The 15573-nt window shown below is 47.2% G+C and overlaps 1 protein-coding gene across 1 annotated transcript in view; it reads right to left on the reverse strand.

Moving 5' to 3' along the window:
- Positions 1–14148, reverse strand: part of LOC149346075 (uncharacterized) — a 58015-nt gene extending 43867 nt beyond the window's left edge. Inside the window, exons 1-2 of the mRNA XM_089541246.1 lie at positions 14082–14148; positions 7853–8100 (exon numbers count right to left, since the gene is read on the reverse strand). Coding sequence (XP_089397372.1) covers positions 7853–8100; positions 14082–14148 — 315 coding nt within the window. The remainder of the gene's footprint in view (positions 1–7852; positions 8101–14081) is intronic.
- Positions 14149–15573: the final 1425 nt, after the last annotated feature.

Below are 15573 nucleotides of genomic sequence, written 5' to 3' on the forward strand. Positions count from 1 at the left end.
CTAGCGGCTCAACCGAACTTCTACCGACATGTTATCTATGTATGTCTCTCCCGATCACCGCGAATGTCTTGCCTTATGTGACCTGACCTTCGCACACAGTTCTTCACGGCATGAGACCACGTGCTGTTTCCCTTCCTATTTTTTGCTTGGTAGGCACGCTACCTTGCCCTTGGACACATTCATGTCACGTCCTCCAATCCCCACCAGCGTTTACGGCCGTGGCGGTATCGTTCAAGCTACCCAGGCGCGCCAAATAGCCCCCCATCGGCTCTAAGCCTCTCAAGTGTCCCAGAAGCCCGCCTACGACCCCCGAAGCAATGAAGTCAAGTTATAAACTGGAGACCTTGGCCTTTTGTGGTCGCGTTGGCGTCAGGTTGGTCCCTCAGAGAAACTTCTTTCCCACTACAGTGGCCATTATCGTTTGGTGCGCAGATTGACTGGCGTCAACTATGAAATCACTGCCCATGCGTCCGCACCATCGTCCGCTCGCCCATCACCGACATTGCGCACGTCCGCCGTCTGAAACCCTACCACGTCGCTGACACTTCGCCACCTTAACACCGGGACAGTGCGCCTGACACCCGGGGTCGTGTAGCGGGTTGATGATGACGATGAAGAGATGCACTATGCTACGAGTCGAAGACGGGCGAAGGCGACGAACATCGCTCGCTCGGCCAGCTCGGCGCTTCTCACAGCTATCCCGGTTGCTGGCATGTCTTCATGTAAAACTTCTAAAAAAATATTCTTGCCCAATACAGTATTGTTAGCGGTGCCGTACATGAGAACAAAGCTAAGATATGCTAACTAGAAGCTTGGCTAAATGATATTGAATAGCTAACTTTTAAACTATTAGGGTTAGGCTCTTAAACTATTGAAAGCCTGTAGCCCACCGCAGTTAATATGCATAGCAGTTCTGAAAGTTCCAAAGCGCGATTATTAATATTCAGAGCGGATTTTAAAACTTTCAAAGCGCAATTGCCCTCGGCTCTGTGGCCCAACAAATTTTCGCTATTTCTACGAGTTGCGTGGACTGAAGAGGTTGTTTTGCCTGCAGGCTTGTCGAAAGTGCATCTATTTTGGTGCGATGTGGAGAAAATTTGTTGCGGGACAGCTCCGCGGGTAACCACGCTTTCGAAATTCTAAAAAACAACTTATATGAATATTTATTGTGGTGGGCTACGTGCCCCTCAATAATTAAGGAAGCTAACAATAAGAGTTAAACAGTTAACTATTTAGGATTAGTTAACCAACATCTTACACATCATAACTTTATTGTGATGTACTACACCGCTCACAATACCATTCCGAAAGAAAGCAATCTTGGAAATCAAAATGGCTATTTTTAAATATCGTGTAAAGTTCTCAGTGAAACACGCCGTATAGCCTCCCAGCAGGCAACAAATTCGATTATTTTTCAATTTTTAGAACGTTTGCTTCTGTACCTTGTTTCCACCAAAATTCCGTTTGTTGTCATGGGTGATGGAAACATCGAATTACGCTGCGACGGTTGCAGCACAAATTAAACAGTATTGTTATTTTCAAGCATGTTGTAACCATATAAATTTGCCTACTGGACTCACCACTCACACAGCCACATTTTTATATGAATTTTTCATAACTCAGATGTATTCTGAACCTTTGTCTTGTGTACTCTGTCGTAAGAGTAGCGACTGTTTACCCCTGTTCCGTTTCCTCCCTCTTACAGTATCCAAATTTTAAAAAATGACAATTGAAGCATGAAGAAGATATGTGCAACTCAGGTTGCAAATTGAACTCATGCAGCCTTTATCGAGGGCTTTCTAGAATGTTATAATGAAATTTTCCCTTTACAAGAAAGAAAGCTCTCGAAGAAAGAAACCGTGGACCACCAAATCCTTCTGTTAATCCATACGCAGGCAAAATAGTTGGAGAGGACAGTTAAGCTCCCCTTTAATTATACAACGCAACGGCGTTAATGAGTTAATGCCCATATATGCGGAATTGGCCGTTGTGAAGTTTACATTCGTGTATCCCTAGGAGTCTTCAAACCACTCCTTGCGCAATGGTAAAGTGATTAAGAGATGCGCCACTGTCCTGCAATGGCAGGTGCAGCCATCGATGGCTCTTGCGCTACCCAATTTTCTCATCCCGAGCACCCTCCCGCCATCAACCATTAATTAAACTTCCACCTGCGAGAGTGGTTAGTTTGTTCACAACCAAAACCTGCCCAACGGATAGTGAGGAAACTACCCACCATGGGATTAATAATTAGCCGCTCGGAAAGAGCAACCCGTGGCACATCGCAAAGCAGTGGCACATCGCTCAACCGCTGCACCACTGCGCCAGGATGGGTATGAGCACTGCCAGGAGGAAGAGAGAGCATGCTACTCCAGATGAGGGTGAACTCACAAACACACATGATTATCAAAGGATGTCCACTAAACATTGTACGTACGAAAAACTAAGAATGCTCTTGTCCCTGGCGTATCCGAAGTCACATCACTCCAGGGTCCAAGGACATGGTCCAGTTGCACGGGCCCGTCCTGACGGGGTCGTAAAGTACTTAACAGTGGCTGGCCATGGAGATTAAAGATTTTGCAGCGGCAGATCAAGTGCCGAAGATACTCGCGCACACCACATGTCGAGCACAGAGGACTACTTGATACACCAATTTTATAAAGATACTATTTAGTGAATTTAGTGCACGAATTCCGTGCAGACAATTACTATCACATTATCTAAATTGCGTGGCATGCGAAATTCACAAGTGAGGTCGATGCGAAGAATGGGTCTATATTGACGTTGCGAATCACATCACAAAAAGCGTTGCATCTGCCAGGATTTAGCAGCCAGAAGTCTCGCGCCATCACTACGAGAGAAGGGTATGGGTAGCATCAAGGAAGTGTCGCCATGCGCCGACCTCGCTGCACCGTTAGCACGATCGTTGCCTGCGAGGCCGCAGTGAGCGGGTAACCACTGAAGCACCACACGGTGATGTAAATCACAGGCCTTGGAGTGTAATCTGTTCCAATCATCGACGATCTGCTCCTGGAGGCTTCCTCATGACTTTATTTAATGTAGTGCAGAGCGAGAGTCAGTGAAGATAACCTACCCTGTTGCCGGTTGTTGTAAAATATAATTAAATGCTGCTCGCAAAGCAGTCAGCTCTGTAGCAGTAGTCGGGGTGCGGTGACTGAGCGTCGCCGAAATTCTGGTGCACGTTGACGGAATCCAGACGCCAATCGCCGATGAGATGGATGTGACAGAGCCATCAGTTTAGATGCGGCAGTACGCACTTTAGCAACCATAAATGTGCTCAGGAGCAAAGTATTTAAATACAGAATCAGGAGTGTTTTTCTTTTAATGCCATTGACTGTGGTCTTTGATTTGCCATGCTGCGTACCTCAAAGGTGCGGAGGAGGTATTGACACGCCGCTAGTACTCTCATGGAAGAATGGCAGAAACTTCCTTCATGCAGTACTATGTGAGTGGATGGTTAGGTACACGAGCCACAAACCACACCTGGTCACGAAGGAGCTCCTGGGTTAATAGAACTGAAGCAGATAGACGTCTTCTCTCTGCTAGAGTACCCACTGCGGAGATGTTTTTACGAAGGCCGAGGCAGATTGACAAGGCTTTAGCTTGCATAGCTTCAAGGATTTTAATATTGGTTTGCGATACACCCTGAAGGGCTGGGACGCTGCAGCTCAAAAGACTTTCACAGAGCGCTCCATACCGCCGCAGTAATGAAGTCGTCGAACAGCCTTTTCTGATAGTGGAGAGCATACAAAAAATAGAGGCGTAATAGCACAGCTTCATTTTCAACTGCTGCACATGAGAGGACCATGAAAGTGACTTGCCAACATCACCCCCAGAAATGTATGGCTTGTGACGCACGGTATTGGGGTACCAGCAACATTGAACATGTAGCGCGAAACAGCGGGCCTCGAGAATACAATTGCTGAAATTTTATTGCGCGACATGGCGAGACCGCGCTTACTTAAGAATCATTCAACGCAGCCTATCGCCCTCGGTAGTCGGGCATGCACAATACGCCTATTGCGTCCGGAACACCATACACAAATTTCATCTGCTTCAAGGGAGATTTCAACTGTTGGTGGCAATCATTTTTCCAAGACAAGAAGTGATCTACTGAAAAGGGTGAGTCTTAGTATACCCCGCTGAAGTACTCCGCGAGATATTTGATGCATTGCTGTGTAACCTTCACTTGTTGACATTCAATTATCGATATTTCGCGAAGATAGTCCTTCAGCTAGTCATACATTCGTCCACCAATGCCAACTCATTGTACGGCTGAGTGAACTGCCTCAAGTGTAACTTTATCAAAGGCTCCCTTCACGTCAAGAAACACAGCAATGGTCAAAGACCGCTCTGCACTGCTGCGTTTCACCCAATTGGCAACGGCAATAACGGTGTCAAAGCTGCTGCGTTCTTTTTGAAAACCAGACATTGTAGGCGGATAAATTCCCCTATTTGTCAGGTGCCAGGTTAGGCGGAAGTGAACCATTTTGTTTATCAGTTTTCCGACGCAAGTGAGAAGCGCACTCGGACGGCAGGCGTTTAAGACACTTCATTGTTTTCCGAACTCTAGGATAGGTATGACGCGCGCACGCTTCCAGCACGTTTCAAGGCAACCGGACTCGCAGGAGGTATTATAAACTGCGAGCAGCTAAACCTTTGTCCTAGTTGTCAGGTGAGAAAGGGTAGCGTAGCTTGTACCGTCTGGTCCTGGACAGGATCTTTTATTGGTAGCTGGCAGAGCCGCATGAAGTTCATCCGTAGTGCATTTCAATAAAACTTGGGTTGGTCCTAGTTGGTACATGATGTTGTGAAGGTATAGGATGCGCAATCAAAGGACGAACCACGAAGAAAGACACAGAGACACACACAAGCGCACTAACAACTGTTTATTTCTTCCTTGGAACGCTTACTTATACACCTGGCCACGCATGCTCAAAAGCAGTCTTTAACCACAATAGTCATGTCAAGGGCTGTTGACACAGACTCGAACGCAAAAAGTTGATTTCGGCAACGTACAGAGCCACGGACGTGTCACTGATACAGTCTATAGCATTTTCCTTTATGTGGAAAGCTTCCAAAGCCAGCCGCGCTTGTTCATTTTTGCTTTTTCCCAGTATCACTGTCTTGTCAAGTCGCGGTGCGAAATTGCGGCAAGAACTAAGATGGGACACAAGGTGTGCCCCTTTGTCTGTGTTGTTCCTAACTTTATTCGCATGCTCCCTGAGTCGCTCGTTTATGCACCGCCCTGTCTGCCCGATGTAGGTCTTACCACATGAAAGAGGGAAGGAGTATACGACCCCGGTGGCGCAAGGGATGTAGGTAGACCCGTGCCTGATTAGGCATCCACTCCTTCTATCACCGCACGTGCGGGCGCACAGCTTCGCCAGTTTATTCGGCGCAGAAAACGCCAGAGGGACGCCATGCCTGCCTGCAACTCTCTTGAGGTGATGAGACACCTTATGCAGATATGGCACCACCACAGGCCTGAACGCTTCGCGTTCACTCGTCCCTCTCATACTTGGCGTACCGGTCTTCATCTTCATCTATTACCGGTCCTTGGTAATATCAGTCTACCTGATAATGTAGCCCTTCTGCTAGAAAAAGGCCCGAAATTCAGTGCGCCTACTTCCCTCTCTGCCCATGAATGGGTCGCTCTCAACAGGCGTGTGGCCGCTAAGGCGAAGCAAGAAGACCGCGAACGTTGCCTGCTTGAAGGAGTGGAGTGCTTGGAAAAGTCTGCACCGAAAAGGCCGTCTCGCCTTGTGGACAATGACGTGCGGCAGGCGTTGTCCTTCTTGAAAGCAAACAATTTGCGTCTTTTGCAGGGCGATAAGACAGGTGGCTTTGTAGTTGTTGAAAAGGGCATTTTCGATGAAAAAGCGCTGCAGGCAGTGTCAAAAAACTTTGTCCCAGTCCGAAAAAGTGCAGTAAAAGTAAAAACTAAGTTTATAGAATTCTGCAAAAAACTTGAACTAACGGCGCTCGCTCGGGATATAGATAAAAGTAGAGGTCAGTGCTTATCGGTTTTCTTCACAGCAAAGACGCACAAGCCGGAAATACCTTTCAGAACCATAGTTAGTGAGTCTGGTTGTTGGCAGCACAATGTAAGCTTATTCTTGCAGAAGCGACTAAAATTGCTAAAGGTTAACGATCCGTTCAGGACTAAGAGTTCGGAAGATGTAGTGCGGTTTTTGGAAAGTAATACAAATGTCGGGTATGCTTTTTCAGTAGATGTAGAAGATTTGTTCTATTCAGTGCCACAGCGCGAGCTTTTGTATGCTGTGAAATCATGCATTGAGGAAAATGGTGAGCTCAGTTTCCAGAACGCTACGGGACTTTCTGTGGGGAACTTTTTAAATCTTTTAGAATATTATCTTAAGGTCACTTTTATTGTTTTTAATGACCAGCCATTTTTGCAGCGCAACGGCATTTGTATCGGGTCCTGTGTTGCTCCAGTTCTCTGTGAAATTTTTTTATCGAGTATTGACAAGTCTTTAGACGATGTTTTCAGCAAGGGAAAGATTTTAAAAGTGTTTAGGTACGTTGACGATTTTTTAGTGTTTTTAGCGCGTGACTATTCCAGCCAGGATGCGATTGATGAAGTTTTAGACGTTTTTAAGCAACACGGACAAGGTCTTGGTTTTACACATGAGTTACCCCATAGGAGTGTTCTGCAGTTCCTGGACCTCAAACTAGAGTTCTGCGTGCGGCATGTATGTTGGTCTTACCAACCTCGTGCAAAAAAGCAACTTTTACCGTACAAATCAGAGCATTCCAAAATTGTGAAAAGAGGCATTGCTTCCCTTTGCATGGAATCGGCTCTCAAAAAGTCGTGTGTGCATCAATTGCAGGCAAGTTTTGAGAATCAGGTCCGCCGGCTTTCGGCAGCAGGTTTCCCTATGTCGCTCTTGACGGCGGTTGCCGAGGCCCTGATTCGAAAGATGAAGACCGGTACGCCAAGTATGAGAGGGACGAGTGAACGCGAAGCGTTCAGGCCTGTGGTGGTGCCATATCTGCATAAGGTGCCTCATCACCTCAAGAGAGTTGCAGGCAGGCATGGCGTCCCTCTGGCGTTTTCTGCGCCGAATAAACTGGCGAAGCTGTGCGCCCGCACGTGCGGTGATAGAAGGAGTGGATGCCTAATCAGGCACGGGTCTACCTACATCCCTTGCGCCACCGGGGTGGTATACTCCTTCCCTCTTTCATGTGGTAAGACCTACATCGGGCAGACAGGGCGGTGCATAAACGAGCGACTCAGGGAGCATGCGAAAAAAGTTAGGAACAACACAGACAAAGGGGCACACCTTGTGTCCCATCTTAGTTCTTGCCGCAATTGCGCACCGCGACTTGACGAGACAGTGATACTGGGAAAAAGCAAAAATGAACAAGCGCGGCTGGCTTTGGAAGCTTTCCACATAAAAGAAAATGCTGTAGACTATCAGTGACACGTCCGTGGCTCTGTACGTTGCCGAAATCAACTTTTTGCGTTCGCGTCTGCGTCAACAGCCCTTGACATGACTGTTGTGGTTAAAGATTGCTTTTGAGCATGCGTGGCCAGGTGTATAAGTAAGCGTTCCAAGGAAGAAATAAACAGTTGTTAGTGCGCTTGTGTGTGTCTCTGTGTCTTTCTTCGTGGTTCGTCCTTTGATTGCACATCCTATACCTTCACATCATCCGTAGTGAACGGTTCGTCAAAGAGGACAGTGTTAGGTGAAGAGATAAAGCTTTGGGGAGGTAATGGCACAGATATAGCTGTCAATTCAGCAGTGCTCTTAGAACATAAAGCCTCCGCTGCGTCGAGACGACATATATTCGCATGAGTACTGCGTACAATATGCTGAAGGCGGTCAACGTCAAAGGTGACACGCGGAGGTATGTACCCGACGATCACTGTGAAGGACAGGTTCATGATCTTCACGGTGGCTGCAAGATATTCATTCCGCGAGTCGGCAGTGGTCGGTTGTGGGATGTAGGTGACGTCTTTCCGGACAGCTAAGACAACTTTGCAGACGTTAGTGCCGCTCAAGGGGTTCTGAACGACAAAGCCTGGAAGACGAATAGTTGTACGCAGATCGGATTCTGAAAAAGCAATGACCGGGAAACGGTGTTGAGAGACAAATACTCAGAAATCAGAGTCGTGAACGAACGATGCAGGCATTCCATTGGAGGATGGTGGCGATGTTACGGGTGCTTTGCACGCAAGTAAGAGTAGCTAGACTATTGAGAGTTATCGCCATTGTGCAAGTAGAGGTGAAATGAAGACATGGATTATAAGGATGGCCTGCACCACTGGCGAGGAGAAGGGCGCAAAAAAAGCGCGGATACCCTCAACAAGTGAGCACAGTAGGGAGCTGGTACTGTCGGAGTTTTTCCGAATAGATCCTTCACGCGAGTGGTCCCAGGTTGCTACTGCGGTCGCCGTGGAATGTTCATATGTGTACTCACTACTGGAGGTGGCTCGACGTTTTGGCGCGGTGGAAGAGGAGGGAAGTCAACCTCGTCCTTAATGCGCAGGTGACTTCCTTTATCTTTTTCTCGGTGATTGAGGAGATTTCTTCCTCGGTGATGAATTTTTTGTACGGCGACTTGCCCGGATTTGATTTTGTTGAATTACAGGTAAAGCAATTTTCACTGACTTTTAATCTGTGTAGTTGGAGTTCTTGTACTTATAGATGATCTTCTTTTGGTAGGCAGTGCAGCGGATAAACTTCGCCTCATCCTGCGTACCGCAGTTAGCACAAACGGGGTTATCGCTCGAATATTCCTTTCGGTCATGGCTGCCACCACAACGAGAGCAGCGCAAGGCAACTCGGCAAACGCTAGCCACATGGCCGAAGCGCTGACATTTGTTGCATTGGCGGGTTTTTTTAATGTACTCGTGCACATGGTACCTTGTATAGCCGAGAATAACGTATTGCGGCGCAGCTTCTCTTGCAAATGCAATGCGGATTTTTTCTGAGTCCTCCAGTCACGGTAGCTGACTTCGTAAAGGAGGCGAGCACCATCGAAAAGTCTTTGGACATGAGGGCCCGGCAGTACGATCGTACAACAGCGTCGATGCTCACGGCCACTGTGGAGGACGCCACGGTGAAGTCGGCAGACTCCTTACGTGAGATGATACGATGTATTGTGAGGGAGGAACTGGCAAAGCTCTTTCCGGACAAGGAAAAACCTCCGCCTAGCACTCTTGCTGACGTTGCCCGTGAGGAGGGGCAGCAAGCTCTAGGCACTTGTACAGCACTACCTGTTGCCGGCCCTGTGCAGCCTCAGCCCCCAAATCTCAGCTGCGCCGCCGTCACACGCCGTTTTATTCCATCGCAGCCGAACCGACGTTACGACACACCTGCCTCCGCCGCTGCACGAGCTCCACCTCCCCAGCCGAATTCTCCACAGCGGCTAGGACGCCGCAGAACGGATGTCTGGAGAGCGCCAGACAATCAGCCGCTGTGCTACCACTGCGGTGAGGCTGGACATGTTTATCGTCGCTGCCCATACAGGGAGCTGGGCCTTCGAGGATTCCCCGTCGGTTGTCATCGTCCGATGTATGGAGAACGACCGCAGGAGATCGCGGACTACATCTCGCAAGCGGACTCCGTACAGCGCCGTTTCTCTCGATCTCCATCGCCGCGTCGCTGCAGTTCCCCAGGGCGAGGCCGGTGTCAGAGTCCCCGCAGGGGAAACTAGATGCAGCAGCCTCTGGAGGTGCGGCTGCTCAACGACAAAGTATACAAGATCCTCCATCGCCACACGACAGTTCTCAACCAACGCCGAATTCCGTAGCCGTGCCGACGATTCTTGAGCCCACGTACCTCAAAACTAGCCGATGTCCTGACGCACCCCTCCATGGCCACGACGCCCTTTCTCGATGCCGAACTCCTTCGACGCACCGCTGTCGATACCGAACGCCTCGACATCACCAAAGCAAGACACCACCAACCGCCGACTTGGATATTTTGGTTGACGGCGCCGATGTAACCGCGCTGGTGGATACAGGTGCCGATTATTCAGTACTTAGTGGACCATTCACCGCGGCACTAAGAAAGGTTACAACCGCTTGGGATGACCCACAGATGCGTACTGCAGGAGGACATTTAATTACACCTACGGGAACGTGCACGTCGAGGGTAACCGTGCAAGGCCAAACATTCTTGGCGACGTTCGTAGTGTTAGCCGAGTGCTCCCGAGACGTCATACTCGGTATGGACTTTCTGACCGAAAACGGTGCAGTTATTGATCTGCAATCGCAGTCCGTCAAGTTCTCGACCGAGAAGGCCATATCCGTGGATAGTGTTCTCCCAGCGGCGCTGCACATTCTGGACGAACACGTGACCGTGCCTCCACGCTCCAGTGTGATGGTAACCGTCGGTTCAAAGCACATACGGGAACTTGAGGGTGTCGTCGAAAGCAAGCAGCTGTTGCTACTGGACAGAGGAATTTCCGTCGCCAGGGCGGTTGTCTTCCTTGAAGATAGCAAGGTCAACGTTCTTCTCACCAACTTCAGCAACGAACACCAACACCTTAACAAGGGGCCGACTGTGGCGTATATTGACGCTCTTAGTGAAAATAGGTGTGTGTATAGTTTAACACCTGCTTCAACCACTGAGCCCGACGGACTTGCTGGTGTTAAGTACAATATTAACCCAACCTTGCCGCCCGCCCAGCGAGACAAAGTACGGGAACTGCTCAGTCGCTACCGTGGTGCCTTCGCGTCCTCGCCACGCGTCGGGCGGACGCATTTGTCAAAGAAATTTTATTAATTCATATTTTTGATTGGACGTCTAATTATTGATCCCTATGAAACGTACAATCTCCACCTCGATGTATATTCCCGCCCCAATAAACCCCACCGACGTATCTTTTTGCACGATGGTATTCGAACCACCATCCTCCGTTCCGCCGCCGAGCGTGCTAATGGCTACCCTACTTCCTGCCAACGCATGCGCAGTTCTTCTTGTCTAGGACGCTGGAGAGTGTTTGCAGAGTGGCGTCGAATCAGACGGATGTCTCAAAAACGCCCTTCAGTGTCTCCAGCATTTAAGACTCACAAACAATTGTGTACTTAATTAAAATCTTAACCACACATCACTGACGCAAGCAGCAACACCGCGCTAAAGGCCTTCGCCTCTCCGTAGTTTAGGTCAACAAAGTGCCCCCCAGAATTTTTGGCTCTCGGCTACGGCATAGCGGAGCAGTGCTTTCGGAGTCAACGCCTTGCTCGTTCTGCGCTGGCGCAATCTATTTTGATAATGGCCAAAGTGAAGCAGAGAGCAATACCTTCGTAAGTCGCCTACGCCCTTGGCCTTTATCAACGAAGAGGACGTCAACTATGAATGGCAGCACACTGAACAGTATCTGTCCCGAAAACATATGCACATGCCGCTTTTTTCAAGTGGCCAAATTTTTTAACAAGCTTTTCCTACTCGCTCTTTCATCATGAATTTCAGAAAGCATACAAAAATAATCTCAACTCATATTCTTCTCTGATTACTGACACCTGGTTCAATTTTTTAAACGATTATGCCTCCATAGCTTTCTCCCAAGCGTTTAGAATGTGTCATAGATTGATACTATACAGATATTAGTTAGTTAAAGTGGACCCAAAACTTCTAACCAGACTGGGAGTCTTCCGTAAAAAAAAAGTTCGCCTTCCTCACAGTTCGTCTAAGGTAATAACCTCAACTCGCAGCTGCGCGCTGTCGATTCTGGTGTTTCGTATGGTTCCATAGTCGACCCTCTAGTTTTTCTCATTCATATTATTGACCTGTCTTCGTACATTTCATCTATAATTAACTTCTTCGCCGATGATTTCGAATTATTTAAGGAAACCACATGCGATTGCGGCATATCTAAGCTTCAGGCTGATATCAATTCGATCTGTATGATGCAAATCATGGGCATTGAATTGTCAGAATAACAAATGCAAACAGGTGCACCTGCACCTGTGTGCATTGGCCGGGTGCAGGTGCGCCTGTTTGCATTTGATAACATGAAAATTCAATGCCCATGATTTGCATCAGACAGATCGAATTGATATCAGCCTGAAGCTTTATATGCCGCAATCGCATGTGGCTCCCTTAAATATTTCTAAATCATCATCAAAGTAAAATCGGTAAGTAAAAAATTGCCTTCGTCTCACTTCGATGGCACCAATTTAGTCTTCTTCCACTGATATTTATCGCCATGGAAACATTATTAGCAACCTGACTTAGTTTACCGTTGTCGCGCATGTCGTCAACAAAGCTAACAAAACGCTGAGGTATCTCCACTGTAAATGTGCGAAAGCATTTTCATTTCTCAAGCTCCTACTGAACAAGATTTTCATCTTGCCTAAAGTCGTTCTTGTAGCTACCATCTAGGGCCCGTATCGTGAGAATTTATCGAGTGCTGTTGAAATGTATAAAAAGATTTCGGCTCGAATGATTCTTTCTAGTTACAACAGAACGACGAATTGGAAAATAAGACGGTTGGAAGAAATGGAAGAGAAAGAAAAGATTAATGAATAGGTCCGTGACACAAATGCGTTCTTGTTGCGCGGGATCCCAGGCGCCCTTAAAAGTTGTGGAGGCAGCGGCTCATGTCTCTCAGCAAATATCATCGACTGAGCATGTCAAGCTCAGCCAGAAATCAACCACCGAGGGAGCAAGGGGGTGTTTGTTTGGTGCCTAGCTTTCGCCGAAGGTTCACAAACAAAACAAGCTTTATGTGGCAAGGAGACGATGCAGAAAATTGCTAGTCACTCGTAACATACACAAAACGATCTACAGAATAATGCAACACGTGCAGAGTAATGCATGAGAGAGTCTACCGTACAAAGGAAGATCTTGCAACAACAGTGTAGTAACACATAATACAGGAAATCAAAATGAAACACAATTTTTTTATGCGGGTTTTGCGTCAGTCCGACGACATAAAGATCACGATGTAGCCGTCCTTAAGACTGGCGCGCGCTCGTCTGCGAATCATAAAGCTTGCGAATCATAAACTTTACCTTTGCCTCTGCCTGCCTGCCAGCCCGCCCGCCCACCCACTCATTTGTTTGCCCGCCTGCCCACCCACCCACCTATTCACAATCCAGTCTAATATCGTTGCCAGACGTGCCGATGACCCAGCAAAGCAAAACTATGAGCCAATCAGGCTAAAGACATCGTCTCCTACGCCTGCTCGGTTTAGCTAAGTTAAAATCCTACTTTTTTTCCTCCTATCAGTTGCACATGTTCCTATGCAAAATATATGCACCAGTTGAAATTTCCGACACGCGCAAATGCGGTTGCTTCGCTTCAGTTGTTGACGCACTCTATAGCGTCGTTAGTTACACCGCAGCCGCTGGTGGCTGCAACATGTACGATAAGAACCCAATCAGCTGTTCGACCTTGCTTGGTTGAAAAATTAGAGATCACAGTGGCCACCCGCACTGGGAGAATGCGAAAGCATTGACGCCTCCTCGGCGCTCTTTGCCTCTCTTAATGATATTCTTTTTGTTTGTTAATAAACTTAAGTACGGAATTACCGTAGTTATCGCATGCTTTAGTTAATGATCGATTTATTTACTGTGATTGTACCTTCTTTTATCTCTATCAACGATTTTAGTTGTTCAATTTTGCGCCGTGGCTACTTTCTCGTCCACTTACTATATCCCCGTCCAGCCTTTTCATCCGTCCAAAGATTTTTGCTGACAATTAATTAATTTTTCTATGTCAATGATACATTACTTGTTCGATTAATTATCACTCATAATATCCATACTAATTTAGTTCAAATATTATTTTCCTCCTTTGTCTATTTTTCCACTATTCTCCCGTCCAGGGCTGTTTTCCCGTCCACTCACTGTATCAACGTCCGCACTATTTTCGTTGTGAATAATTAAGTATCAACACTATCGAAAATTTTTTTTGCGCAGCATCCTTACCCTCTCCTCTCTCGATCACAACCATTGTTTGATGCTATCTCTTCTTAGAAAGTCACAACTGCTGCGGACACATTTTTCGGACACATTTTCTGACACGACCCCACCGACGTAACCTACGAATGATTTCGCATTAATAATCCAAAATTTTCCAAACCGAGTTCACAAGCCAGCTGAAGCAACGCGCTACGTAGCAACACGTTGGCGCCAGCAGCAGATCCCATTTCCGCCCTTTATAAAGGGGATATTCTTGTTGAACGGACTAAAAACTTTTAAGTGCCGCAGGGAACTCAATTGTTTGGAAAAGTGTTGGAGCTTCACTTCAACAGGAGAGGTAAAAAGTAAAGGGAAGGCATGTAACTGAAGGTTCATATGATGTCGGTTCGAATCCCTGTCTCAAGCTATCCTCCAACTTGACTAGCACATATATTCTCTATGCAGCAAGAAATGTCCATGTCACGCGGGCGCCTCTTGCGTTTCGCCGCCATCGAAACGCAAGAGGCGCCCGTGTGCTGCGGGATGTTAGTGCACGTTAAAGATCCCCCGGTTGTCGAAATTATCCCGGAGATCTCCACTACGACACCTCTCTCTCTCTTTCTTCTTTCACTCCCACCTTCCTCCCTTCCCTTTCGGCACGGTTCAGATGTCCGCCGAGATATGTGAGACAGATACTGCGCCATTTCCTTTCCTCAAAAACCAACCAACATACATTGCAGTATCAAATGTAATCACAACTTTTTTGAAGAAGAGCTTATGCTATTATCATCAGCGAAGCAACAACTGCTACAATTATCTCTCCGCTGGCCACCTTAATGCCCTCTCCAGATTGGTGTTATTAATCTGACTTGCGCTTCCGCTTAACAAACAAACCCCTGACACTGGTCCTCAAACGTAACCGCCTGATTGTCCACTTTTCACGAATTATTTATGGTGAGCGGAGAGGTATGTGTGTCATCAAAATAATGGACGAAAACAAACGACACACATAAATACAAGCTGCGGCCAACCACATCAGTAAAGAGGAACGCAAATTTTCGCATTCGTGGGCTTAAATGAATGCATCGAATCTAAAGGGCTAGCCGAGCAAACAGACTTCTATAGAGAAGCCGGGGTCCAAGGAAGACAAACCTGAGAAGACATACTACGAACATGCAGATTAGATGAAATAGTACGTCTTTATCGTGCTAATCATATTCTGCACAGACATTGTTAGCACCTACTGCCCTCCTCTTCAGCTATGAAGCAAGGACACGCATACAGCGCAGCACAAAAAAATACCGTGGTCACACTTCTTAAAGAGTATACTAATCTGATATTTCTGTACTCTCTGTTACCAGAGCTGTCCCTTACCATTCACCACGACAGCACTCACAACCTTCCACTGGAATGATACTCAACAGTTATCATTTCTATGTGAACGGTATCCTACAAAATTTTAGTGACTGGCTCAACGCATACTGCCCATCATCATAGAATGCCATGACTATTCGCTAGTAATGCTCTGCATATGGCTTCTAGGTAAACCCCTTCAAAAAAAACTTTTCCAATCTATAAGCGGGTCTCTTGTACGAGGAATCGTCTTTACTTGTTTCTGCACGGCCTAGACTCCCGGATTCATACCAGGTCGGACAAGTTATCTGTTTACTTGT

Source organism: Amblyomma mixtum, chromosome 4 (genome assembly GCF_055824585.1).
Source record: "Amblyomma mixtum isolate Tamu chromosome 4, ASM5582458v1, whole genome shotgun sequence".
Classification (NCBI taxonomy): Eukaryota; Metazoa; Arthropoda; class Arachnida; order Ixodida; family Ixodidae; genus Amblyomma; species Amblyomma mixtum.